This window comes from Hypanus sabinus, chromosome 21 (genome assembly GCF_030144855.1).
Source record: "Hypanus sabinus isolate sHypSab1 chromosome 21, sHypSab1.hap1, whole genome shotgun sequence".
Classification (NCBI taxonomy): Eukaryota; Metazoa; Chordata; class Chondrichthyes; order Myliobatiformes; family Dasyatidae; genus Hypanus; species Hypanus sabinus.
In genome coordinates, this window is record NC_082726.1 from 18,644,222 (window position 1) to 18,669,775 (window position 25,554).

The following is a 25,554-nucleotide window of genomic DNA, read 5'->3' on the forward strand; positions in this document are numbered from 1 at the left end:
TTTGGACAAGCTCCAGTCTGCTCTGGAGCAGTCGGTCTCCCTCATTACTCACTGCAACCATCCACCATTACCTTTCAAGAGATTCTGCAGGTGCTGCAAGTCTTAAGCACACACACAAAATGCTGGAGGAACTCAGCAAGTCAGGCAGCATCTATGGAAGAGAACAGTCAGTGTCTTGTCCTGAAACGTTGACTGTTTATTCATCTCTGTAGATGCTCCTTGTCTTGCTGAGTTCTGTGTGATGCTCACCATTACCCTTCAGTGTCTTGTACCAGAGCAGTGAATGCTGTTCTTGTTCAAGCTCAAGATTCATTACACCAGATTGTAGTTGTTCTCCCACTCTGACAACTCCTGGGGAGCACTCCCCAACCACTCCCTCTGTTTCCTCTCCATCCAGCATAAGCCAGTGTGTTGAGTGTGTCCTTTATTGGGTCTGTGATCCAGAGAGCAAGAATTCACATCTCTCTGCAGAATTGGCCAGAACGTCATGTAAAAAATACTCAATAATGTCCTTTTTAATGAACCCTCCCCCCACCAAGACTTTAAACTGTGCGGGATCCTAGTCTTAATCAATTGTGGTTGTCCACACCCAACACTACGAGCCAGCAGGTGGGAATGGGGGCGACTCGGAGTGGGTAGTGGAGACTAGGCTTGGCATTAACACCTGCATCCTGAGAATTAACTAACATGAAAACAAACAGAACAACTGAATCTCCTTTCCTGCTCAGCATTTCAGTGCATGAATAGCAACCTTTAACCACCAACTGACGGAATAGCAGGGTCGGTCTCACCATGTTCCCTCACCCTGATTCGCAGGCTGACAGAAAGGGTTTGAGATCACAGGCCAGTGATTTCTTTTTCTTTTCTGAACCTGCAGCTGGCCTTCATCCATCTGTGACATCCGTGTACTGGGAGAATTCAGAACTAGTCCATGGGAATTTGAAGAGTGATCCACTGTGGAAAGGCTCCCTGTGGACTTGGTGGAAGCAGTTGTTATCTATTTTAAATACAAGTTAGATTGGTTTGGGAAGTAACGTGTGGACACACTTGACTTTGTGCCTCTGCTTCCTGAAGCATTCCACCATATAATGTTACGTCTGGGTCTATTGTAGAGTAACCGAGAAAGACTGACCAAAGGGCAGTTCACAACATATTTCATCATAAGATACAGAGGATGAATCGGATTTAATTCAAGCAGAAAAATTTGGGGAAAAAGGACTAAGTGATAAAAACATAGTGGACAGAGTTGTGGATGGAAGGGAAGGATTTGCCTCAAAAGGACTGAACCCAGCAATGTGGAAGGGTTGATCTTAACACCAGTAACTCAGTAACTTATTAGTGGTTAAACAAAAGTCAAAGTATTGCAGATAGCGGCATTTGTAAGCATGAGTACTCAGCAGGTCAGGCAGCATCTGTGGAGGGAGAAGCAGCTATCATTTCAAGTCAAATACTCTCATCGATCAAAGTGTTTCTCTCACTGCAGTGAATCACTGACTTTCATTTCTGTTGTCAGTTTTCACTGACTGGTTCAAAAATGCCAGATATATCATTAGATCTGACAGTTGACATCCAACAAACAGAACTAATGGAGATGGGCGAATCATCTAGGGAAGATTAATCATAGTTCCCTGCAACCAACCGCTCCTTCACATAATATGTCTTCATGCCTCAACTAGTATGAATAATTACCAGCACACTCTTGAAGCTAATACAACATCGATCACTCCTGCCTTTCGAAATGCTCTCAGCTGATAACCTAATGGCTTAGAGTTACAAATTGCCCATAAATTTCTTTATTTGACAGCAAATAGATTGCAGGTGACTTGTAATCACTTGCTCAAATGGGAAGCTGATTTAATTGGGTTACTGGTTTCCTTGAAGTGTATTGCAGTGGAATACCAAGCAGTTAGATTCAAATGAGGCAAAGCATTGAGAAGAGGCATGGGATTCCACCATTTGGACTTGCGTTGGATAGGCAGTAATGATGTTGGGAGACAATTGCGTGAAGGAAGGACCCATTTTTATACAGTGTTCTGCAGATCCTCAAAGTCCCTAAGGACATCAGATGAAGTACATTTGAAGTGTGGTCACGTGTGAAGTGGGAAACACAGCAAGCACAATGGAAGGATCCTATGGGCAAAAGTGAGATTAAAAAAAACTTTGTCGCCCAGCAGTAAATATTGGTGGTGTTCGGTCCTGACGCTTTTGCAACCTGAATATTTTTTCACAGTCAAGAATTATTTAGCATTACAAGAACAAAGAAGAATGAGAGACAGAGACTAACAAGTAGTCATGGCCGTTTCATACTCAGACTAGATTTAGCAGCAAAGGCCAGTGATAACAATTAACCAAGAAGATAGCCAGATTCAAGTGATGTGACACTGAAAACTAAGAAGCCTTCTCAAAAAATACAGAGGATACTGTACCGCAATTTCTGAAAAATTCGCCATACGATTACATGTATACACATGATTATGTAAGAATACAATGTAAAACTACAGAAAAATAACCCCAGTTCAATAGTGGGGATAACAAGAATTATTCCCCTCTCTACATGGCATCCATGTACTGTTGTATTCCATTACCAGCTGTAACCCAACTGCCTGGCATTCCTCCCTACCAGTGGTAGGTATTCAACCCTGGTTCAATGAGAACTGCTGGGAGTAACTTCCTGAGCAGTAAGGTTCCTGCCTGTTGGAGGTGCTATGGGCAGAGCTAAGCAATCCAACATGACCATAAGATATAGGAGCACAACTAGATAATTTGGTCCACTGGGTGTTTCACCATTCAAGACTCTGTTTTTCATTGAAGCCCATTGTCCTACCTTCTGCCTGGAACCCTTAACCCCCTTACCAATCAAGAACTTATCAAACTCTACCTTAAATACCAATGACTTGTTCTCTAAAGTCATTTGTGACATCAGATTCCACTGGCTGAAGAAATTCCTCCTCATCTCAGTTTTAAAGAGGTATTCCTTTATTTTGAGGCTGTGCCTTTGGATCCTAGATCATCCTACAAACTGAAATAGATGCCCACTCTATCCAGGCCTTTCAGTATTTGGTAGGCTTCAATGAAATCACCTGCAGTATTTGTGACTTGTCAGTTAGACAACTCAGGAGGAGGAGGATGCAACATTCCTGCCCTCAATGATGAGTGAGTGTTAAAGGGATGGCTGAGGTATTTGCAACTCTATTCAGCTGCAAGTGCCAAGTGAATGCTTCCTCTCAGTTTCCTGCTGAGGTCCCCTTCTTTGACCAACTCAATTCACTGCTTGCACTGCCAGGTTACAGCCAGACCACTGGTTGCAGCAAAGGTCTCTGAACCAGACACCAGACACCCCCCCCCCCCCCAAAGACATGCTCTGGATCCAGCCTAGCTTCTACTGTTACAGCACCAGCATCTGTCTGACATTCAGTGTGGAGAATTGGCCCATATGCCCTGTCCACCAAAAAGAGGGGTTGCTGCAATCTGCATGTCAGCACACAGGACTAGAGCAGATGCAATCTCACTGGCTCTCCACTTGGTCTTGGATCACTGGGACAAAGCATGACGTCAGGCTGCTGTTTGTGGATTACAGCTCAGCGTTCAACATCTTAGTACTAATCAACAATGTTCAAAACCTGGGCCTCTGTACCTCCCTCTGCGACTGGATCTCTGACTTCCTCAGCGGGATACCACAACCAGTGTGGATCAGCAGTAACATCTCCTTACTGACAAACAGCACTGGTACACTTCAAGGATGCGTGCTTAACCCACTGCCCTACTCTCTCTACACCCATGACTGTGAGGTTAGGCACCGCTCAAAAGCCAGCTATAAATTTGCCAATGGCACAACCATTGTTGGCTGAATTTCAGATGGTGATGAGATGTACAGGTGATTGAGCAGTGTCGCAACAACAACCTTGCACTCAACGACAGTAAGACTGTGGAATTGATTGTGGACTTCAGGAAGGGGAAGTCGAGGGATCAGCAGTGGAAAGATTGAACAGTTTCAAATTCCTGGGTATCAACACCTCTGAAGAACTATCCTGGGCCAACATATTGATGTATTTACAAACAAGGCGTAACATCAGCTATATTTTATTCGGTGTTTTGAGGAGACTTGGCATAACACCAAAGACTCTTGCAAGTTTTTACAGCTGTCCCGTGGAGAGCATTAGAACAGGTTGCATCATTATCTGGTATGGAGGGGCCACTGCACAGGATCAGAAAGTGAAGCAGAAAGGTGCAAATTCAACTATCTCCATCATGGGCTCTAGTCTCCCCAGTATCAAGGATATCTTCAAAAGGCGAATGCTCAAAAAAGCAGCATCCATCATTAAGGACCCCATCACCCAAGGACCTCATCTTCTCATTGCTACCATCAAGAAGGAGCTGTAGGATTTTGAAGACACACAGTAACATTTTAGGAACAGCTTCTCCCCCTCTGCCATCAGATTTCTGAATGGACAATGAACTCACGTACACTACCTCAATTTTTTTTTTGCTTTCTTTTTGCACTATTTATTTAATTTACTTTTTAAATATCTATTCATAGTGTAATTTATAGTTTTTTTTTATTATTATTAAGTGTTGCAATGGTTGCTGGGAAGGCTCATGCCCACAATGGACTTGGTGTGACTTCTTCATGATTGTATCGGTGAGTTGGGCCTAGGATAGATCCCCTGAGATGTTAATGTCCATGTGCTTGAAGCAAGGTGATGGAAGATGTTGTTAACGGTTTAATTAAGTGACACTCCTGCATCAATTATCTGCTCACCAATGCTCGTATTGGGTGCTGCCAGAAACTCCAGACCTCATCAGTGCCTTAGTGTAAACATTGAGTGAAGAACTGGATCCCAGGCCTGAAGTGAAAACGACGTGGACTGATTGAGACAACAAGGAGCTCAATGAGCAGCCAGGAGTAAACACTGTCATTGCTGGAGTCACAACCTGTATGAGGGAGCTGGTGTTGGAGGTCAATCATCCAAGCCCCTATCATCACTGCAATGTTCTTAGCTCATCTACCTGACTTCATCAAAGAGCATCTAGACGTGAGAGTGTTCCTACCTACTGTGACATAGATGAAGGCCAGTGGAGCAATCCCACCCGTTCTAATTCACCTTTCCCTATTCTCTCTCACGTGCCCAGTGAATCTCTCTTTGCACCTTCCCTACCAGATGGTTATGGGTGGAGAGGGGGTGGGGGTGAGGGAACAGAGCATCACACAGAAATGTTATGGGGCAAGTGTGCAAACTTCAAACAGTGGACCTGAGGCAACAGCACGAACAGTGTGTCCTTATTCAAAGTTCAAAGTTCATTTTTTTTTACCAAAGTATGTATGCAGTATACAACCCAGAAACTCATCCTCCCACAGACAGCCACGAAACAAAGAAACGGCATAGAACCCATTTGAAGAAAAATTTCAAACCCCCAATGAGCAAACAAGAGAACAAACCACACAAACAGCAAAACAGAGAGCAAAAAACACAGAATGCAAAGCACCAGATCACAAAGTATCGGAAGAGTCCGAGCATACTCAGTTCAGCCATGTCGCTCACTATCTGCAGGCCGTCCCAATCAAACTCGCACAAAACAGCAACAACAAAGCAGTGACCAGAAGCACGTGGTAATATGAAATACAGAGTCCAACCCACAAACCGCATTCGTTAAACCTTGCCCATGACTCAGGACTCCGACAGCATTGAGCGAGAGGAAGAGAGAGCGAGGCCAGTCACACGAAGGTAGACGGCGCTGAGCACCCACCCGCCTTCCGCTCTCGTCCTCGTTGTTTCCAATCTTCCTCGACTCTTCAATCGGTCTAGATCCACGAGAAACAGTCACTCATGGGCTCGCACCCCGTCTCCAGGCCGTACACTTCACTTGAAACCTCACTGAACTCCCTCAGAGACAGCAAAGTGCCAGATCACTTAATCGACCCAGAGACACACCACCAAAATGTAGGTCACAGGCTCCAACAGTAGCAGAACCACATGTGAAAGAAAAAGACATATACGAAGCAAGCGAAGCAGTTTTGTGAACCATCAGAAGGATGCTGCCTTTGGTCGGGCTGTTCACTGGCGCCACCTTCTTCCTTATCGTTCAATATGTGCACAAGGTTCAGTTCCTCAGCTTCACAGTTATTCATGAGGTCCTCACTCTCTGCAGGCAGCAGGACTTGGATAACGCTGCAGCACAGAGCAGATTTGGCAAATAACATTCGCACCACAGAAGCGCCAGATCATCCCCAATAAGAGAATGCAACCTTTATCTTTGACATCCCTAGAATATAGAACGGTACAGGCCCTTTGCCGACCTTTTAAGCTACTGCAAGATCACTCTAACCCTACCCTCCCACTTAGTGTACCGGCTACAAAACACACTGCAGTTACTCAGCTAGACTACACTGCTAGCACAATCTCTGCTGCCAGGAGAGATCAAGGCAATAGGTGCAGGGGAACACCTCTCCCTCCCCCCACACCCATCCCGATTTGAAAATCTACCATTGTTAATTTATTGTCACAGGGTCTAACCATCCCCAAATTCAACAGAAGGACTGCAGTAGTTCAAGAAAGCTGCACACGCACGCACACACACACCCCCCAAACACAGGTGCGCGCATGCACACACACCCCCAAACACACATGCGCGTGCACACCCCCCAAACATGCGCGCGCACACACACCCCCCCCAAACATGCACGCATGCGCGCACCCCCCCCCCCAATCACGCATACACACACCCCCAAACACCCGTGCACGCACGCACACACACACCCCTTTTTTCAGGGGCATTTGGGATTGGTAATAAATACTAGCCTTGACAATGATGCCTACGACCTGAAAACTAAATAAGTAAAACAGAAATCTGAGGGAATAGCTGAGGTTCTTTGGAAGTTCACTTTCACTGACCACTCATCTACAGGGTTTGAACTCTTAACCTCCTGTTTCTGAGGTAAAAATGCCACCGAAGAGCTAAAGCAGCATTTAATGCTGCCAGGAGGCTTGGTACAGCAGTGGGTTAGAACACAGAACTGGTTCAACTTGTCAAATGTTCTCTTTCAGATTAAGATGAGATTAGCTCCTCTTGTCACGTGTACATCAATGAAGTCTGTCATTTGCCTTGATTGCTAACGCAGTCCAAGGAAATGCTGGGAGCAGCCCACAAAGGTTTCCACGCTTCTGAAGTCAACGTTACCATGTCCACAACTCACTAACCCTAACCCATACGTCTTCGGACTTTGGACTGTGAGAGGAAACCAGAGCGCCCGGAGGAAACCCACGCGGTCATGGGGAGAACGTACAAGCTCCTGACAGACCGTGTTGGAAGTGAACCCTGGTCACTGGCATTATAATAGTGACACACTACCCTGCCACCCTATCAACCTCTACTTTAAGTGACATGGCCTCCACTGCAGTCTGTGGCAGTGGATTCCATCAATTCACCAACCCCGGGCTTAAAAAAAACTTCCCGAGTGAAATCGGGGCAGAGTTTCCCACCCCAAATGAGAGGGGGACTCAGCTGAAAGTACAAAGGATATAACTGTCACCATTATTACAATTTTCTTACCTCATTGCACTTTGTTTCCTCTCTTGCTCTCGTAGAACAGCTGTTAAACCCCAGCACTGGTAAGTCAATGCACTGCAGAGCTCAGTGTCTATCCCCGTGGATGTAACCTCCTTCTCACACTGCCGCTGTGTTTGTCTGTAATGTCTGTGCTGTATAGAACTCCCGGTCCATGTTGATACCCTTCCAAGGGGATTCAGGTCCAGTGGTCTTGGGCAAACACCTTTCCTTTCCCCAGCTGGTGTTGGGAAGGTTTGGGTGCGGTGATGTCACGCCACAGAAGTACTGCATTGCTTGCGCATGTGTCATTGTGAGAAAAATGATGCATGGCTGCTTGGCTGCTCCCTTTCCCTAGGCTTAAAGGGCCGTCCCTCCTGGCGTGATGTCTCCTGTGTAGAAACCAAATGTGGAGAGATTTTCCCCTCCAGTCTTCTCTCACATGGACCTTCAATGTTTAGTTCTTGCTGTGAATCCTAGAGTTGGGAAAGAGGAAGGAAAACAGGGAATTCAGTTTAATGTCTTGCCGATATTTCCTTGTTTTTTTTTGAGGGAAAGTCACCAGATGTTAATGGAATCAGGGACAGTGGATGGAAGTAAGGAACTGGTGCTGAGGTATAAGATTAGCTGTGGTATTAAATGGCAGAGCAGATGTGATGGCCCAAATGGCCTGCTGGTTACCATTCTTATAATTTGACTGAGTGACATTATCATGGTCTTATCCTTCTTTGCCCATTATACCTCAACCCCACCACCTCAAAAGCACATGGAGCAAAAAATATTCCAGTTATGGCATCAGAGAATAGAAACAGGCCCTTCAGCCCGGCCTGTTTCCTACCTAAGCTAGTCCCATATGCATGTCCCTCGAAACGTTCCTACCTATACCTGTCCACATGCCTTTCGATCATTGTAATCATACCCACCTCTGCCACTTCCTCCGTCACCTCGTTCCACGTATGCACTACTGTGTAGATCAGAGGTTTCCAACCTGGATCCACAGATCCCTTGCTTAATGGTATTGGTCCATGGCATAAAAAAGGTTGGAAGCCCCTGGTGTGGATAAACTTGTCCCTTAGGTCCCCTTTAAATCTTCCCCCCATCACCTTATACCAATGCCCTCTAGTTTTAGACCTCTCTACCTCAGGGAGAAAATTACCTGCACATCTATGCCCCTCGTGGTTTTATAAACCTCTTAAAAAGTCACCCCTCATTCAATGGAAGAGGTCCCAGCATACCCAATTTCTCCTTATAACTCAAGCTCTCCAGTCCTGGCAACATCCTCGTGAATCTCCTCTGCAGCCTCCCTAGCTTAGCCACGTCCTTAAAGCATGGCAACAAGAACTAAACACAGCACTCCAAGTGTGTATAGACTGCTCATTTCATAGCTCGTCGGAACTGGACTGAGCTGAAATCACCTGCAATTTCTCCTTGGAATCCAGGGTACAATGAAAGCCTGGTCATATTCGAACCGAGAAGAACAAATTCATGGCCAAGACTCAAGCCTCAGACGTACATTTCCTGAATGGGGTTGCGTTGGGCTGTGGATAACAAGGACGTTCCTGATACCTTCCTTTCAGATGCCCCAGGAGAGGGATTGGGGAGGTAGTGCATTGGTAGCAACCATTGCGAAGAGAAGGGCTGCAGGCTGATTCTTGTATTCCTGCTGCATTCATCTCAGCCAGCTCTCTCTCCCGTGGGGAAGCTGTGTTTGCAACAGAAAGGATGCACAAAGTTACATTCTCAAGGGCTACACTATATATTTTTTTAATTTTGAGATGCAGCACAGAAACAGGCCCTTCCGGCCAAACAAGTCCATGCTGCCCAATTAAACCTGCCCAATTAAACCTATCTGACCAATTAACCTACTAGCCCACATGTGTTTGGGCTGTGGAAGGAAACCGGAGCACGCAGAGGAAACACACGCGGTCGCAAGGAGAATGTGCAGGCTTCTTGCAGACAACAATGGAATTGAACCAGCCTTGCTGGCACGGTAATGGCATTACACTGCCACACTGCCCTTTCTGTTCATGGGCACTGTGGCTCATCCATCCACCACAGGTAATACAGAGAGACTGTGTGGAGCAAACCCTCAAAGATGATCTCTGATACAAGAGGGTTTCTCTCCCCTCAAACTGTCTTAAGGCCAAGGAAACCTGCTTGGGATTGCGCTGGTGGCTCTCACCTGGGTTTAAACTGTGGGATTTTTACACCACCTCTAAATCTGGAAACAGAGACTGCCAATGTGGGAAAACTGGTGCAACAAGCAATCTTGCTAGAGGAAACGAAAGAAAATCTGCAGGTGTTGCAAATCCAAGCAATGCACACAGAAAACGCTGGAGGAACTGAGCAGGCCAGGCAGCATCCATGGAAAAGAGTACAGTCGACGTTTTGGGCCTGAAATGTCGTCTGTATTCTTTCTCTGCTGAGTTCCTCCGGCACTTTGCGTGTGTATCTTGCTAGAAGGAGATTGGTAGGTCAGGCAGCATCCGTGAGGAGAAAGGAATTGTTGACGTTTTAGAGTTGAAACTTCCTCATGCAGGGTTTTGACCAGAAAAGTTGAGAGTCTCTTCCTGCCCTCTCCCCCCACCTCTCCAAAGAGATGTTGCTCAACCTGCTGGGTTCCTCTAGCACATTGTTTGTTGTTACCAATCAATCTGTTCATTGCAGCAACATACAAGCCCTTTGGTCCGCGATGTTATGCTGGCCTTTTAACCTATTCTAAGATCCATCTAACCCTTCTCTTCCATCTATCCATCATCCATGTGCTTGTCTAAGTGTGTCTCTAATACATCTGCCTCTACCAGCACCCCAGGAGGGTGTTCTACACACCTACCACTCTCTGCTTAAGAACAACTTACCACCCATACTTTCCTCCAAGCACCTTAAAATGACGCTGCCTCATATTGGCCATTTCTGTCCTGGGAAGCAGTCTCTGGCTGCCCTCTATCTTGTACACTTCTATCAAGTAACTCCTCATTCTCCTTCGCTCCAAAGAAAAAAGCCTTAACTTGCTCAACCAATTCCCATAAAACATGCTCTCCAATTCCAGCAGCATCCTGGTAAACTTCCTCTGCACCCTCTCTATAATGAGATGACCAGGACTGAACACAATTCTCTAAGTGTGGTCTAACCAGAGTCTTATAAAGCTGCAGCATCACCTTGTGCCCTTGTGGGAGACACGGATTGTTGGTGCCTTAGGGCTGAAACCTCCTGAAGCAGGGTTCTGATTTGTCAATTCTTTTCTCCCCCAACAGATACCACTCAGCCTGAGGGACTCCTCCAGCAGATTGGCTGTTGTTGCTATTAAATCTGTTCACCCGTTGGAGATTTTTAATCACAGGGATTCCTTGGTTTTGGTAGAATAAGATTTCAAAGTTCAAATTTACTATCTAAGTATGTATATCACATACAACCTTGAGATTCATCGACTGTAGCTGAACCAAGAAGGAGGGTATTACATACTGTACTGTGCATATGTCTTTGGCACATGTATATAACTCGGGTGCTTACGACGTTTACACAGTTCTGTATTTGTCGATGTGGTGCAGAGAGCAAGTTTGTAAATCAGACAAGAGCAAAGGATGTTGGGAATAGAGTGGAGCGCCATAAGAGGGGTGTGGCACAGGTGGCAGAGAAGGCGTGCCAGGGACAGGGGGTGGCACAGGTGCAGGCATACCCAGCCCAGAGACACAGTCATTTGATTCCTAACAATTGGTTTATTGATCATTACAGATTGTCTCTCCGGTGCTTCCTTCTCCCTCCCTCTCTCTTCCTCTTTTCCCAACCATGATTCTCTTCTCCCTGCCCCCTTCCCACTCTCAGTCCACAATAGAGACGCTTCTCAGAATCAGGTTTATCATCACTCACGTCTGTCATGAAATTTGTTTTTCTTTTGCAGCAGCAGTACAGTGCAATACATATAATTACTACAGTACTGTGCAAAAGTCTTAGGCACCCGAGCTATATATATGTGCCTAAAACTTTTGCACAGGATTGTAACTGAACTACCTCTTCATTGCTTAGGGTGGACAACAGGATATTGGTTCCTTTATCTAGCAGCAAAAGTATCTCAGTACTATTTAGGGGAAAGAGCAAATTAATGCTGATGCTCAGTTTCTAACAGTCCTTGCTTTCCTTCTGTCACCTTTCAAAGGAAAGCTAATGGGAATGAATGAAATCAATGAGAAAATGACCCTTGGAGAGCAGTGCCGGACTGACCAAGCCATTGTCCAGCAGGTGATGTCAACCGCTAACCTCGGACGGGTACCCTGTGGGCAGAGTGCCGAGTACAGGTAAGCACAGGGCCTTGTGTCAGTCCCACAGATGCACAAAAATAACTTTATTGATTTTGGCAGGGAGAGAACGACACTGCCAAACGGGCCATGAAATATTCTATAAGTCAGTAGATAGAAGATCATGATGATTTGTGTTATGCGGTACTCAATCAATTCTGTAGCTTAATGGAAAAGATTTATGACAGGTGTAAATTGGGTAAATGTAAGAAGGCTTTTCCCACTGAGTTTGGATGGGACTAGAACTACAGGTTATAGGTTGAGGGTGAAGGTTAAATATTTAAGGGAGTTTGAGGGAAACATCTTCACTCAGAAGGTGATGTGAGTGTGAAGCAAGCGGCCAGGAGAGATGGTTGATGCGATTTTGATTGCAACATTTTACGAGAGGTACATGAATGGGAGGGAAGCGGTGGGCTGTGGTCCAGGTTCAGGTCAATGGGACCAGGTGGAGTAACAGTTTTGCATGGACCAGATGGGCTGAAGGGCCTGATTCTCTGCTTTCTGACTCTAATGCATTGGCACTGTGGTGACCAATAGCACACAGTGCAAAATTCCAATCCTGGCTATGAGGTCTTCGAGACAGAGGCTTGGTCTGCTTAGAGGGAAGAGGAAAGGATCCATCTGCTTTTGTAACCAATGGGCTAATTGTGAGAATCATTGCAGGAATATCCATAGGGAGAAGGAGCAACCACCTGATAACACACCTTGAGAAAGTTCACATGGAGGCAAGAAACCAATGTGCTTCAGTTATAGTGCAGATTAAATGATTGCATACCCAACAGTTCACTAGTATGGTTTTTTATCAGTAGTCATGTGATCATTGTCCAATTCCTCCAGGACGTGAGACTGATTACGATGGACTGTTAATTCTTTCACTTTGGTATTGGTTCATTATTGTCAAATATACCAAGACATGGTGACGGGGTGGTGAATCATCTCTACCAAGGAAGGTGTGAGGTGCTCCTTCCCTCCGCTAGCCTGCAAGTCATCCTTGGGCAGGGTGTGACACCCGCTTAGCTCCCCGATCAGGGTCATGGGAGCAGGTGGTGGATGGTCGTGTGAGCAGTTGATGCATATCTCAAGTCGTGGTTATGCGACCACTGATGCCAAGCAGACAGTCTCTAACGAGTATTGATAAAGGCTAGAGGTCACCCGTCTTGTAAGGACATGGCCCAGAAGAAGGCAATGACAAACCGATTCTGTAGAAAAATTTGCCAAGAACAATCACAGTCATGAGACCATGATTGCCCATGTCAAATGGCATGGCACATACTGATAATGATGATAGCAGGATATGGTGAAAAGCTTGTCCTGCATATTGCTTACACCGATCAGATCATTGCATAGTGCTTTGAGGTGGAACAATAACAATGCAGAACAAAGACCTACAGAGAAAGTGCAGTGCAGGTAAACAATAAAGTGCTAGAGTCCATCTCATTGTACAAAAGATCCATTCTAAGGTCTGATAGCAGGACAGAAGCTGTCTTTGAGTCTGGTGTCAGGCTTTTGTATCTTCTGCCCAGTGAGAGAAGGGAAAAGAGAGATCGTTTGGGATGGGTGGGGCTTTGATTACATTGGCTGCTTTACTGAGGCAGCAAGAACTAGAAGCAGTGTCCATAGAGCGAGGCTGGTTTCTGCTATGTGCTGAGCTGTATCCACAGCTCTTCACAGTTTCTTGCGGCCCCATGCAGAGCAGTTGTCATGTTACGTCCAGATAGAATGTTTTCTAAGGTGCGCAGGTAAAAATTGGTAAAGAGTCTAAGGGGACATGCCACATATCTTTATTATCCTGAGGACTTAAGAGGCACTGTGAGACTTCTTGGCTGTGTCATCAACATAGTTGGGCAGGCAATTGGCAATATTCACATTTAGGAACTTGAAGCTATCAACCACCTCATCCTCAACACCCGTTGATGTATACTGGAGCATGTGCACTGCCCCCTCCCCTTTCTGAAGTCAATCACTGACTCTTGTTGACATTGAGGGGAAGTTTGTTATCATGTCACTAAGATATACCTTCTTCCTGTACTCCAACTCAGCATGGCCCACTATAGTGGTATCATCTGCAAACCTGTAGGTGGTTAGAGCAGAATCTGGCCACCCAGTCATGAGAGAACAGGGATTAGAGTTGGTGGGCAGAGGACGTAATCTTGTGGATCACCTGTATTTGGAATAATCACGAGGAGATGCCATTGTTTCTCCTTACTGATTGCAGAAGGTTGATCAGAAAGTCAGGGATCCAGTTGCAGAGGGAGGTGTTGATACTCAAGGTCCAGAGTTTGCTTGGAATAATGGTATCCTGTGGTTAGCCCAATGATGAGATGTAAAGTACTGTATTTCCTCAAGGCTTCCTGATGGGTGAGATTAATTCTGCCAAGATTAGGCACAATATTAAAGCTACAAAAGCTCCCTTTCTGCAGATGTAACAAATAAATACAGTTGCTAAAGTAACGGAAAACTAAACTATTACTTAGAGAGTCTGGTTCCAGAGGTCAAGTTGCATCGCATTACATGAAGAAGCCTGCAATATTGATCTGGAGAAGTGAGTTCAAAATCAATAACAGCAACAGAAACAAAATTAATTTCAGACGAAATTAATTTTGTTTTCTGTTAGTGAAGCTCTTGCCTGTAATTGTAGAACTCGCCCATTGTTTGCAAAAGTGAATTTGGTTCACCAGCCAGCCGTGACTGTGCACCTAGTAACTTGCTCGGTTAAGGGGCAGTTAGGGATGGATAATAAATTCTCCCATTGCAAGTGATGGTCATGAATTGGTGCATTTTCTAGAAGTAACATTACATTTAAATTTAAGTGAAAAAGAACTTTTACATTCAAGTGGTGTTTTGCTGTAGTTTCTTGTTCTGCCTTCTTCTCCCCTCCCCCCCGGCAGGTTTGCTGCTCGGACTGTGAGTGGTGGTGCTTTGGTCCTCATTTCCCTGATAACCAAGGATGCCGGGGCTGCCCAGCTGACTGTGAACTGCGAGAAGATGGTGATTGGTACAATGATGGCAAAGGACATAATGGAAGCACTGACACAGTGACATCCGCCACCAATCCCTCGGTGGGATGGAGCTCCCCCCTTCCTCCCTCCCCACTATCAGCATTTGCATTCCGTGCAACCTCCAGTCAAACCACCAACTGCAGGAGAAACCGGATTGAAGAGCAACTGCTCCATTGTCCCTTCTAAAGACATGAAGGGATTCCTGAGTGGCTGAGAGACATCCAGGCTGTTGATGTTGCTGAAATGCTTTACAGACAAGTCGTCAATTATTTTGTCCTGAGCCTGCTCTGGTCGAAGAACATTGCCCCTTTATTTGATGTTGGACCCCTGCATCCACTCCCCACCCATTATCCACAAGTACATCTGAGAAGCAAGTTGAACACAGAAGCTGAATCAAGTTTATTATCAATGATGTATGTCGTGAAATTCGTTGTTTTGTGGCAGCAGTACAGTGCAATACATAATGATAATATGAATTACAATGCAAATATATAATAAATAAGTTGTGCAAAAAGAGAACAAACTGTGAGGTAGTATTCATGTGCTCAGAAATCTGGTGGCAGAGGGAAAGAAGCTGTTCCTGAAACGTGGAGTGCGGGTCTTCGGGCTGCTCTGCCTCCTCCTGGATGGTAGTAATGAGAAGAGTGTGCCCTGGATGCCTCTTGACGCATCACCCTTTGAGGATGTCCTTGATGCTGGGGAGGTTAGTGCCCAAGGAGGAGCTAGCTGAGTTTACAACTTTCTGCAACTTTTGCTGAGCTTTGACACCACCACACCGCACAGTGATATAACCTGTCAGAGTGCACTCTCCGTAGACATTTACTAGAATCTGTGGTGATATACCAAATTTCCTCAAACTCCTAATGAAGTATAAAACAAAGAACAGTACAGCACAATGCAGGCCCTTTGGCCCACAATGTTATGCTGACCCTTTAACCTACTTGAAGCTCAACCTAACCCTTCCCTCCCACAAAGCCCAACATCTTCTATGTGCTCATCCAAGAGGCTCTCTATGCCCCTAATGTATCCGGCTCTACCACCAGCCCTGGCAGTGCATTCCACACAGCTACCACTCTGTGTAAAAACAAAAATGACTGCCAACATCCCCACACCCACCCTCCAATTACCTGAAGATTATGCCCTCTTGTATCAGCCATTACCATCCTGGGAAAGAGGCACTGCCTGCCCACTCTATCTATGCCTGTTGTCATCTTATACAGCATCGAAACATGTTGCACAAAGGAGGTGCCACTCAGTAGTAGGGAAGTTAAAGTCACCTATGACAACAACCCTGTTATTTTTGCATCTTTCCAAAATCTGCCTCCTGATCTCCTCAGTGTCTCTGTTGTTTTTTTTTGAGGGAGGAGGGTGGTTGGAAGTCCCTTGAATACTCCCAGGCGAGGGATTGCTCCCTTCATCTTTCTGACCTCCACCCACACTGACTCAGTAGACAATCCCTTCATGATATCCTCTTTCTCTGCAGCAAATAGATTCAGAAGTTAATTCTTCTGAATTTTCATCATGTGTGAATAATTCTTTTGGAGTTCCCTCCCCAAATTTCTCTCATTTCTTAAAGCTTAATGTTTGCACAAAACTTTTAGTAATGATCCTTTTCGTAGTGAGCCTAGGCAATGTAGTACTCTGAGCTCACTGGTCTCCGGGACTCAGAGGAAGTGGAGTTGGGTCAGGTGGAAGTTATTTCTTCATCTACCTAGACTTACACTGATCTGCCTGACAGCTGTGCTTAGTCGACCGACGGGGCCTCATCCAGAGAGAGAAGTGTTTACTGTCTTGGAGCTGTGCAAAGAGACCCTCGGCACCTCTTGGCTATTGATTTTTTTTAGAAGAGGCACTCGGCACCTCCTTGCTACTGGTTTGGCCCAACATAAAGACATACCTTTGATGTTATCTTTTATATTATAAATTGCTTTTTCAATGATAATGGAACTAAATAAATCTGTTAACACTGACATTATACCCTCCTGTGCCAGTTTCACGGCAGCCACTACACTGCATTGTGAATGTGTAAATGATGAACTGGAAATTTAGACTTCAGTAAATGGAGAGCAATGCAAAATAAAATTCAGCAAATTTGAGATTTTTTCATTAGTCAAATCTGATTTACTTATTCAAGAGGCAAAAGCATAACTGCAGTTACTGGAAATTTGAAATAAAAACGGAAAATGCTGCTGTTAATCAGCAGATCCAGCAGCATCTATGGAGAGAGAATTTTACAGCTCATCAGAATTAAATAGAGTTGACCTAGTCTATTCTTTGCTCTCACTTGTTAGGTTTTATTTGGTGCTTGAATTCTGTTGAAATAAAATGCAAGCGCAAGCATATTATCACATGAATAACACTTCCTATAAATAGGACTTCAGATAACACAGCTAATTAAAATATATTGCATAAAGGTGATTTGTGCAGATTGAAAGTTCAAGTAGGGAAATGAGCAACACATTTAATGGTTTGAGTATATAGATGTGTTTAAAATTGCTTTGGAAGTAAAGAATGGTGCATTTTCATTATTGTACATTGTAATTTATGTTCTTGTCCAGACTCAACACACTCTGCCTATGATTCCTCATCTCATTCATCCAAATTTTAACTTCCACCTCCTGAAAGACTGAGTGGAGAACAGAAGAAAATGAAGATGTTTTGCCCCTCTGAGTTTACTCTGTCACTCAGCTAGATCACAAAGGGTCTGACCATCATTCCAGCTCCGTGTCCCCTTGCCCAGCAAAAATCCAGAGCTTTCAGTGCTGACTCTCCACGTGTCCTTTCCTCTTTGCATGGAAACAGAGCCCGAGGTTTTTGCTAGTAAATTAACATTAAAGAAACTGTAGGTGCTGGAAATCTACAATAAAAACAGCAAGCCACAGTAAGTCAGGCAGCACGTGTAGAATGACAAATAGGGTTGATGTTTCAAGTCAAAGAACGAAAGCAAACAAGTTGTCTTGCAGAAGTCTTTCAGTATCTGGTATATAAAAAAGCAGGTTATGTATCTCCACATAAAGATAAATAATGATTCCCTAATGTTATACTGTAAATCCCATGTTCTTTAGTAATAGAATTATGGAAACTCATTTTGCTGCAATTACATCCTTCCAGCAGTCCTGGCGTTACAGCTTTGCCACAGAACACTTGTTTCTCTCCTTCCTAGTTTTCTGACCTGAAAGGTTAAATCCATTTCTGTCTCCACAGATGCTACTTGACCTGCTAAGTTTTTTCAGCAATCTCTGCTTCTCCCTCTGATTTTACTTTTTGGCTTATAAGAAGTTCCCAAAAAAGGTGCAACTTCCAGCCGCCATCCCTAGAGGAAATACTACAGCAAAAATCCAATAATCCTCTGCCTGACAATTTGAAAATTCTGATGGTTCAGCTTTTGGCTCAGCCGGTGCAGATTCTCAATTCCAAGTTTATTGTGATCTGACTGTACATGTATACAACCAAACGAAACAGCGTCCCTCCAGACCACAGTGCACCCATGCAACATATATCACACACAACACATAAACCAAAATATTACACTATAAATGAGTTAATAAAACATAACTCAAAATGCACATATGTTGTTTTAAACCACAAGTAAACAGTAAACGACTCCCTGTTCTGATGACAGTCTACAGTGGGGGCAAGGTATTCATTCGTTTCACAGCCTGAGGGAAGAAGATGTTACCCAGTCTGGCAGTCCTAGTCCTGATGCTTCTGTACCTCCTTCCTGACATTAGTGGGTCAAAGAGATTTTGGGATGGACAGTAGGGATCCTCAACAATGCTTTGGGCCTTTGTCTGCAATGCCCCTGGTAAATATCACAAGTGGGGGAGGGAGACCCCAATGGTCCTCTCGGCAGTTTTTACTGTGTTCTGATGCCTTGCAGCTTCCACACCACACGATGATGCAGCCAGACAGGACACTCTTGATGGTGCTCCTGTAGAAAGTTGTTAGAGTGGGGATGGGGAGCCTTACTCAGCTCAATCTCCTCAGAAAGTGTAGACACTGCTGTGCCTTCTTGACCAGTGAGGAGGTGCTACGTCCAGTTAGAATGTCTGTTATGTGCACTCCAAGGAGTTTTGTGCTCCTCACTCTCTCCACAGCAGAGCCAATGATGTGTAGTCGACCTGCGCCTTCCTGAAGTCAACAATCATCTCTTTTGTCCACATTGAAACTCAAATTGTTGTTGTTGCGCCATTTGATAAGGCTCTCTACTTCTTCACTGTATGCCAACTCATCATTGCTGCTGATGAGGCTAACCACTGTTGTGTCATCAGCGAACTTGATGCAGTTTCAGCTGAATCTGGAGATGCAGTCGTGAACAGCCGTGGGTTGAACACACAGCCCTGGGGGGGGGGGGGGCGGGGGGCACATGAAGGAGTTTGAGATGTTGCTGCTAACTCGTACTGACTGGGGTCTTTCCATCAAGATCCAGTTACAGAGAGGTGTGTTGAGACCCAATGAGGACAGTTCACCCACCAGCCGCTGAGGGACGATTGTATTAAACACCGAGCTGAAGTCGATGAGCAATATCCTAACCTATGAGGCATTGTTTTCTAGCTAAGACAGGACAGAGTGAAGGACCAAGGTTATGGCATCATCCGTGGACTGGCTGAGCAGTAGGCAAACTGGAGAGGGTCCAATGTAACTGGAAGATGGGATTTTATACGATCCATTACCAGCCACTCAAAGCATTTAATGGTTGTTCAAGTCAGTGTCACTGGCCAGAAGTCATTTAATCCCAATACTGTTGCTCTCCTGAGCAGCAGAATGATATTGGTTGCCTTGAAGCCTGCAGAGACAGTGAAATGTTTCAGAGAGATATTAAAGATGTCCATTAAGACCTCTGTTAGCTGGGCTGCACAGTCCCTCAGTACCTGGCCAGGTATGTTGCCCAGCCCTGCAGCTTTGCGTGGGTTTACCCTGGCTAGGGTCCTCCTCACCTCAGCTGTGACCAGACAAGGGAGCCTGTTCCTCAGGAAGAGAGGGAGCTTTCCTTGATGTCTCACCATTCAATTGGTCAAATTATGCATAGAAAGCATTCAGCCCATCAGGAAGAGAGGGGTTGCTGTCGTCTACGCACAGGGTGGACTTGTAATAAGCTTCTTCTTTCTCTTACCAGCTTCTCAATCTCCCCTCCCGTCACTGGAGCCCCAGTTCCAGCTCTCCCCTCCTCCTATGGGGTCCTGGAAACTCAGCTCCCTTAAAACTCACCTTGCTCTGTTTCCATCCTCTTGAAACTCACCTGCCTCGTTACTCCATTTAAGCTCCCAGGATTTATTGGAAAATGTATTATTCTACTGCATAATATCTTAAAAAAGAAATGAATTAAAGGTGTGTTGGAGGATATAACATCCAGTAGTCAGGAAAATCTTCTAGTCCAGCACCACCAGAATCCCAACAAGCAGAATCGGGTTTATTATCACTGACTTATGCCATGAAATCTGTTGTTTGGTGACAGTGAAATATAGTGCAGTAAAATCACTAAACTATAATAAGAAATTAAATAGTGCAAAAAGTGAGGAGGTGCTCATCGTGTAACAGAAGATGCTGGGAATGCTCAGTGGGTCAGGCAGCGCAATGGAGGGAAGACTGGGAAAAGCTGGAGGTGAAGCAAGTTTTGAACAAGGTCAGAGGGAGAGGGCAAGATAAATGAGTAGCATCGGATAGTAGTGTAGACCTGGAAGTTGTGGAGAGCAGTAATGAAGCAAGACACAAAGGAAGGGTTTAGAAGTGGTATTGAAGTTCCTTATCTGCTCGTAGTGCATCCCGGGGAAGGACTCAGCACAGAGACAGCCCATTTCGTCCACGTTGACCAAGCTGCCCCCCTGAACTGGTCCGATTAGCCTGCACCTGGTCCCTTCCCTGTGCGGAATGGAGGGAATGTTTGCGTTTTTCCACGAGGAAAGCTGCTGTGTGAGGGAATTGCACCACCATGACCTCACCTCATCCTGCACCTGTAGGTTAGCTGCACAGTTTGCCCCACCTTCCCCTCCCCTTGCCCCACCACCACACCCTGTATTGGGCTGTGAGCCTGATTAGAGTCTGTTCTACAGTACACTAATGATCGGTTGCCCTCTCTCTATCAGCCCTATTAAGATGAGTGGATGTTTCCTCTGCCCCCCTCACCTGTTCAGAGAATATCCTCCTGTATGTCCCACTGCCCAGTGTAAAACAGAAGTAAAAATAAACACACAAGATGCTGAAAATACTCAGTGGGCCAGGCAGCATCTGTGGCAGGAAGACTGAATCAACCCTTCAGAGGTTGGCCATGGGTAATTGGGTATACTTGTGTAGGCTGATACGTCCTTACTTACTAAGGGCCTTTGAGTTTATGGGGAGAAGTCAGGGGAATGGGACCCACTGCAATTTGCCTATCGCCACAATAGGTCTACAGCAGATGCAATCTCAATGGCTTTCCACAGGGCCTTAGATCACCTGGACAATACAAACACCTGAGTCAGGACAATAGCTCAGCGTTTAACACCATCACTCCTACGGTCCTGATCAATAAGTTACAGAACCTGGGACCCCGTACCTCCCTCTGCAATTGGATCCTTGACTTCCTAACCAGAAGACCATAAATCTGTGCAGATTTGTAATATCTCTTCCTCGCTGACAATCAACACTGGTGCACCTCGGGTGTGTGTTTAGCCCATTGCACTACTCCCTCTATAGCCGGGACTGTGTAGCTAGATAAAACTCAAATGCTGTCTATAAATTTACAGATGATACAACCATTGGTGGTAGAATTTCAGTTGGAGATACAAGTGAGTACGAGAGCAAGATATACCAGCTGGTTGAGTGGTGTCACAGCAACAACCTGACACTCATCGTTAGTAAGATTAAACAGCTGATTGTGGATTTCAAGAAGGGTAAGACGGGAACACAAACTAATCCTCATAGAGGGATCAGAAGTGGAGAGAGTGAGCAACCTGAAGTTCCTGGGTGTCAATATATCTGACGAACTAACCTGGTCCCAACATGTCGATGCAGCTATAAGGAAGGCAAGCCAGTGGCCACAGTATATTTCATTATGAGTTTGAAGAGATTTAGTTTGTCACCTAAAACACTTGAAAACTTCTATAGATGTATCATGGACAGCATTCTGACAGGCTGCATCACTGTTTGGTATCGGGGGGGGGGGGGGGAGAGAGAAACTACTGCATAGGACTGAAAGAAACTACAGAAAGTTGTAAAATTAGTCAGCTCCATCTTGGGTACCAGCCTCCGTAGTATCCAAGATATCTTCAAGGAGTGGTGTCTCAGAAAGGTAGAATCCATTATGAAGGACCTCCATTATGCAGGTCATGCCCTGTTCACATTGTTACCATCAAGAAGGAGGCACACACTCAATGATTCAGGAACAGCTCTCTCCCCTCTGCCATCTGATTACTAAATGGACAGTGAACCCATGAACACTACCTTACTTTTTAAAGTAAATATTACCTCTGATTTGCACTATTTTAAATTTAACTATTTCATATAATATATATACTTACTGTAATCTACATTTTTTCTTTCTATATTACCATGTATTGCATTGAACTGCTCTCGCAAAGTTAACAAATTTCAGGACACATGTTGGTGATAATAAACCTGATTCTGATTCTGAATAAGCACAGAGGAAAGAGAACTCGGGAAAGATACATAACTAAAGATAATAGTGAGGAATGGGAAGATGGGAAGGGTTGTAATGGATCAGGAAGCAAATGGAGAGTTTAAACTTGATGAAACTGATGTAGCTGGAACATTACTTTTAGCCGAAAAATGTGGGACACAAAATAAGAACTGACATCGTGGGGCAGTTTGAGGAGGTTGTAGTATGAGCAAACAAGTAAGTGGTCTTTTCCCCAAACTTTTACTGAGCTTTCCTGGAATAACCAGAGAGGAAGATGACAGAGAATGGATTAGGGTGGGAGAATTTAAATAACAAGTGACTGGAAACTTGTTAGATTTTTTTCCCTCAAAATCTCAGTAGCATCTCGCCAGGATGCTCACGTTAAACTTTGCCTGATTCAAGTATGAGCTCAGTTGCTGGGGCAAGGCGTGGTAATACTGGGAGAAGGAAGGCTTGGTCACATGCAATGCAGTAAGAGAGACTTATCTCTGCAGATGTGGAGCAGGTGACTAAATTTTCCACGACACTGAGTGCAGAATTGCGGAGCCCTCTACTCTCTGCTGTGACGTATCTACACCAGTGCAGTTGTATTTTTGCAGTGTGTGCAATGGGAGCGTCTTGCAGTGTTAGTTAGTGACCAAGGAAAGGGAACTGCCCATTACCCAAAAGAGCTGAATTCACCACCCTTGCTGAGATAGTCAGTGTGTGTCACAGAGAACCTTCTCAGTGAGGGGATCAAATGAAACCATAGGAATATAGTTAATATCACTGTACATTTAGTAATGAAATCTTGATTCCACCATTGCCAAGCGTGTGAGAGAGAGAGGCCCTGCTCCTGATGCAGCTTGCTTCAATGATAGATAGTTTCTTGGTGTTTTGCTGAGTGTATTCTTTCCAATGTCTACCTTTGTGCAATATTACCTCGCTGTTTGCACAACTGCTCCGGCAGATTAATTTGTTGTACAAAAACATGGATTAAAATCAAGTAAGAAACCAGAAGTTTTGTGTTTGTCAGCTGTTAACCATGCAGGTGGTCTTGTTTTCTATATAATAAAGGCAGCACAGCCTCTCACAAAAGGTCCATAAAGCATTGATTCTATCAGCTCATGACTGCCTCAACAACAAGATTTTCTCAGAGTAGTTCTCACTGCACCAGTACTTAACCTAGCTGTAAAACACTTGGAGGTTGTAAAACTGCTTATATAAACATTATCTTCTTTTGGAGAGACTAAAGGTCCATTTAATCACAGTTTTCTATATGCATAACAGCTCCAGATTCCAGCATCTGCAGTATCTTGTGTTTCATCAGAGCAGTTAACTGTGAACTGTCCAGTCAGGAAGGAAATATCCATCTTTCCTTAAGAGACCATTTGTCCCATTGAGTGTCTGCTGCCTTGCTGTGCAATCCCATTCTCCCTCTTACTTTCTCTGCAGCTCATTCTCTCTCCGATTCCCATTGACTTCTCCCCAGATCCTACTACTCACCTACACACCAGGGGTAATTTACAGCGGCCAATCACCACACCAGCCCACTAATCGGCTTCTGCCAAATTTGGAGAATGTGTTCTGTGTTGAGGAACCATGAGATCTCTGTGAGACTTATCCTGCTAGGACTGAACTTCACCAGTCTACAAGTTGGGAGCAAGATAGTTTTTTATTTATTGATTGATTTGTTGGTATTCTTGGAATTGTTAACAAAACTGGCATTTATTGCTTATGGAGACACATACTGACAAGGCAAGGGCTCTTAGGAGGCAGTGATCGTAATATGTTACAATTCATCCCTCAGTTTGAGAGGGAAAAACTAAGATCAGGTAATTGCTACTACAGCTGAATAAAGGTAACTACAGAGGCAAGATTTCGGAGCTGGCCAAGTTGATTGGTAGGGATAACAGGAGAACAATGGTAGGAATTTTGGGGGAACAATTCAGAAGACACAGGGTCATTTCATCTCACAGATGAAGATGCATTCTAAAGGGAGGTTGAGGCGACCATGGCTGACAAGGGAAGTCAAGGACAGCATAAGAGCAAAAGAGAGGGCATACAATATTGCAAAAACTAGCATGAATCTTGACGGAGCTTTTATAAACCAACAAAAAGTAATTGATAAGGCAATAAGGAGAGAAAAGATGAAATATGAAATTAAGCTAGCCAATAATATAAAAGGGAAAATACCAGTTTTTTTCAGATATGTAGAGAGAGAGGTGAGGGTGGACTGCTGGAAAATGATACTGGAAAGGTAGTGTTGAGGAACAAAGAAATGGTGGGTGAAATGAATGAGCATTTTGTGTCGGTCTTCACTGTGGAAGACACTAGCAGAAATTCGAGGGTGTTGGGGGCAGAAATGAGCATAGTCGCTATTACAAAGGAGAAGGTGCTTATGAAGCTGAAGGGACTGAAAATGGATGAGTCACCTGGTCTGGATAGAGACACCCCAGGGTTCTGAAAGGAGTAACTGAAGAGATTGTGGAGGCTTTAGTAATGACCTTTCAAGAATCACTAGTTTCCGGAGGACTGCAAAATTGCAGATGTCTCTTCATTCTTTAAGAAGGCAGTGAGGTAAAAGACAGGAAACTATAGGCGAGTTAGCCTGACTTCAGTAGTTGGTAAAATGTTGGACTCCGAGTTTTCGGGTACTTGGAATCACATGATAAAATAGCCCAAAGTCAGCATGGATTCCTTAATGAGAAATCTTGCCTAACAAACCTTTTGGAGTTCTTTGTAGAAATAACAGGTAGGATAAACAAAGGAGAGTCTGTGAATGCTGTTTACTTGGATTTTCAGAAAGCTTTTGACAAGCACATGCGGCTGCTAAACAAGAGCCCATGGTATTATGGGAAAGATTCTAGAATGGATAGAAGATTGGCTGACTTGCAGGAGGCAAAGAGTTCCGCATGCCTGCCAGAATCTGCATGGTGTTCCGCATGTTTGTATAATTTCTATTTTTTTCTTTCTCTTGAATATCAGAAGTTTGACTTTTTTTCTTTAATTGGTCTCTTTCAGGTTTCTTGCTTTGTGTCTACATGTAAGCAAACAAATCTCAAGTGCATTCTTTGATAATAAATGTACTTTAATCTTTGATGAAGTGGCAGATGGAATACAATGC

General features: G+C 44.6%; 1 protein-coding gene across 1 annotated transcript in view; it reads left to right on the forward strand.

Annotated features, from left to right (window-relative positions):
* LOC132379202 (AP-3 complex subunit beta-2) overlaps positions 1-15,316 on the forward strand; it is a 223,478-nt gene extending 208,162 nt beyond the window's left edge. Inside the window, exons 27-28 of the mRNA XM_059946877.1 lie at positions 11,696-11,834; positions 14,723-15,316. Coding sequence (XP_059802860.1) covers positions 11,696-11,834; positions 14,723-14,873 — 290 coding nt within the window. The 3' untranslated portion in view covers positions 14,874-15,316. The remainder of the gene's footprint in view (positions 1-11,695; positions 11,835-14,722) is intronic.
* The last annotated feature ends 10,238 nt before the right edge of the window (positions 15,317-25,554 follow it).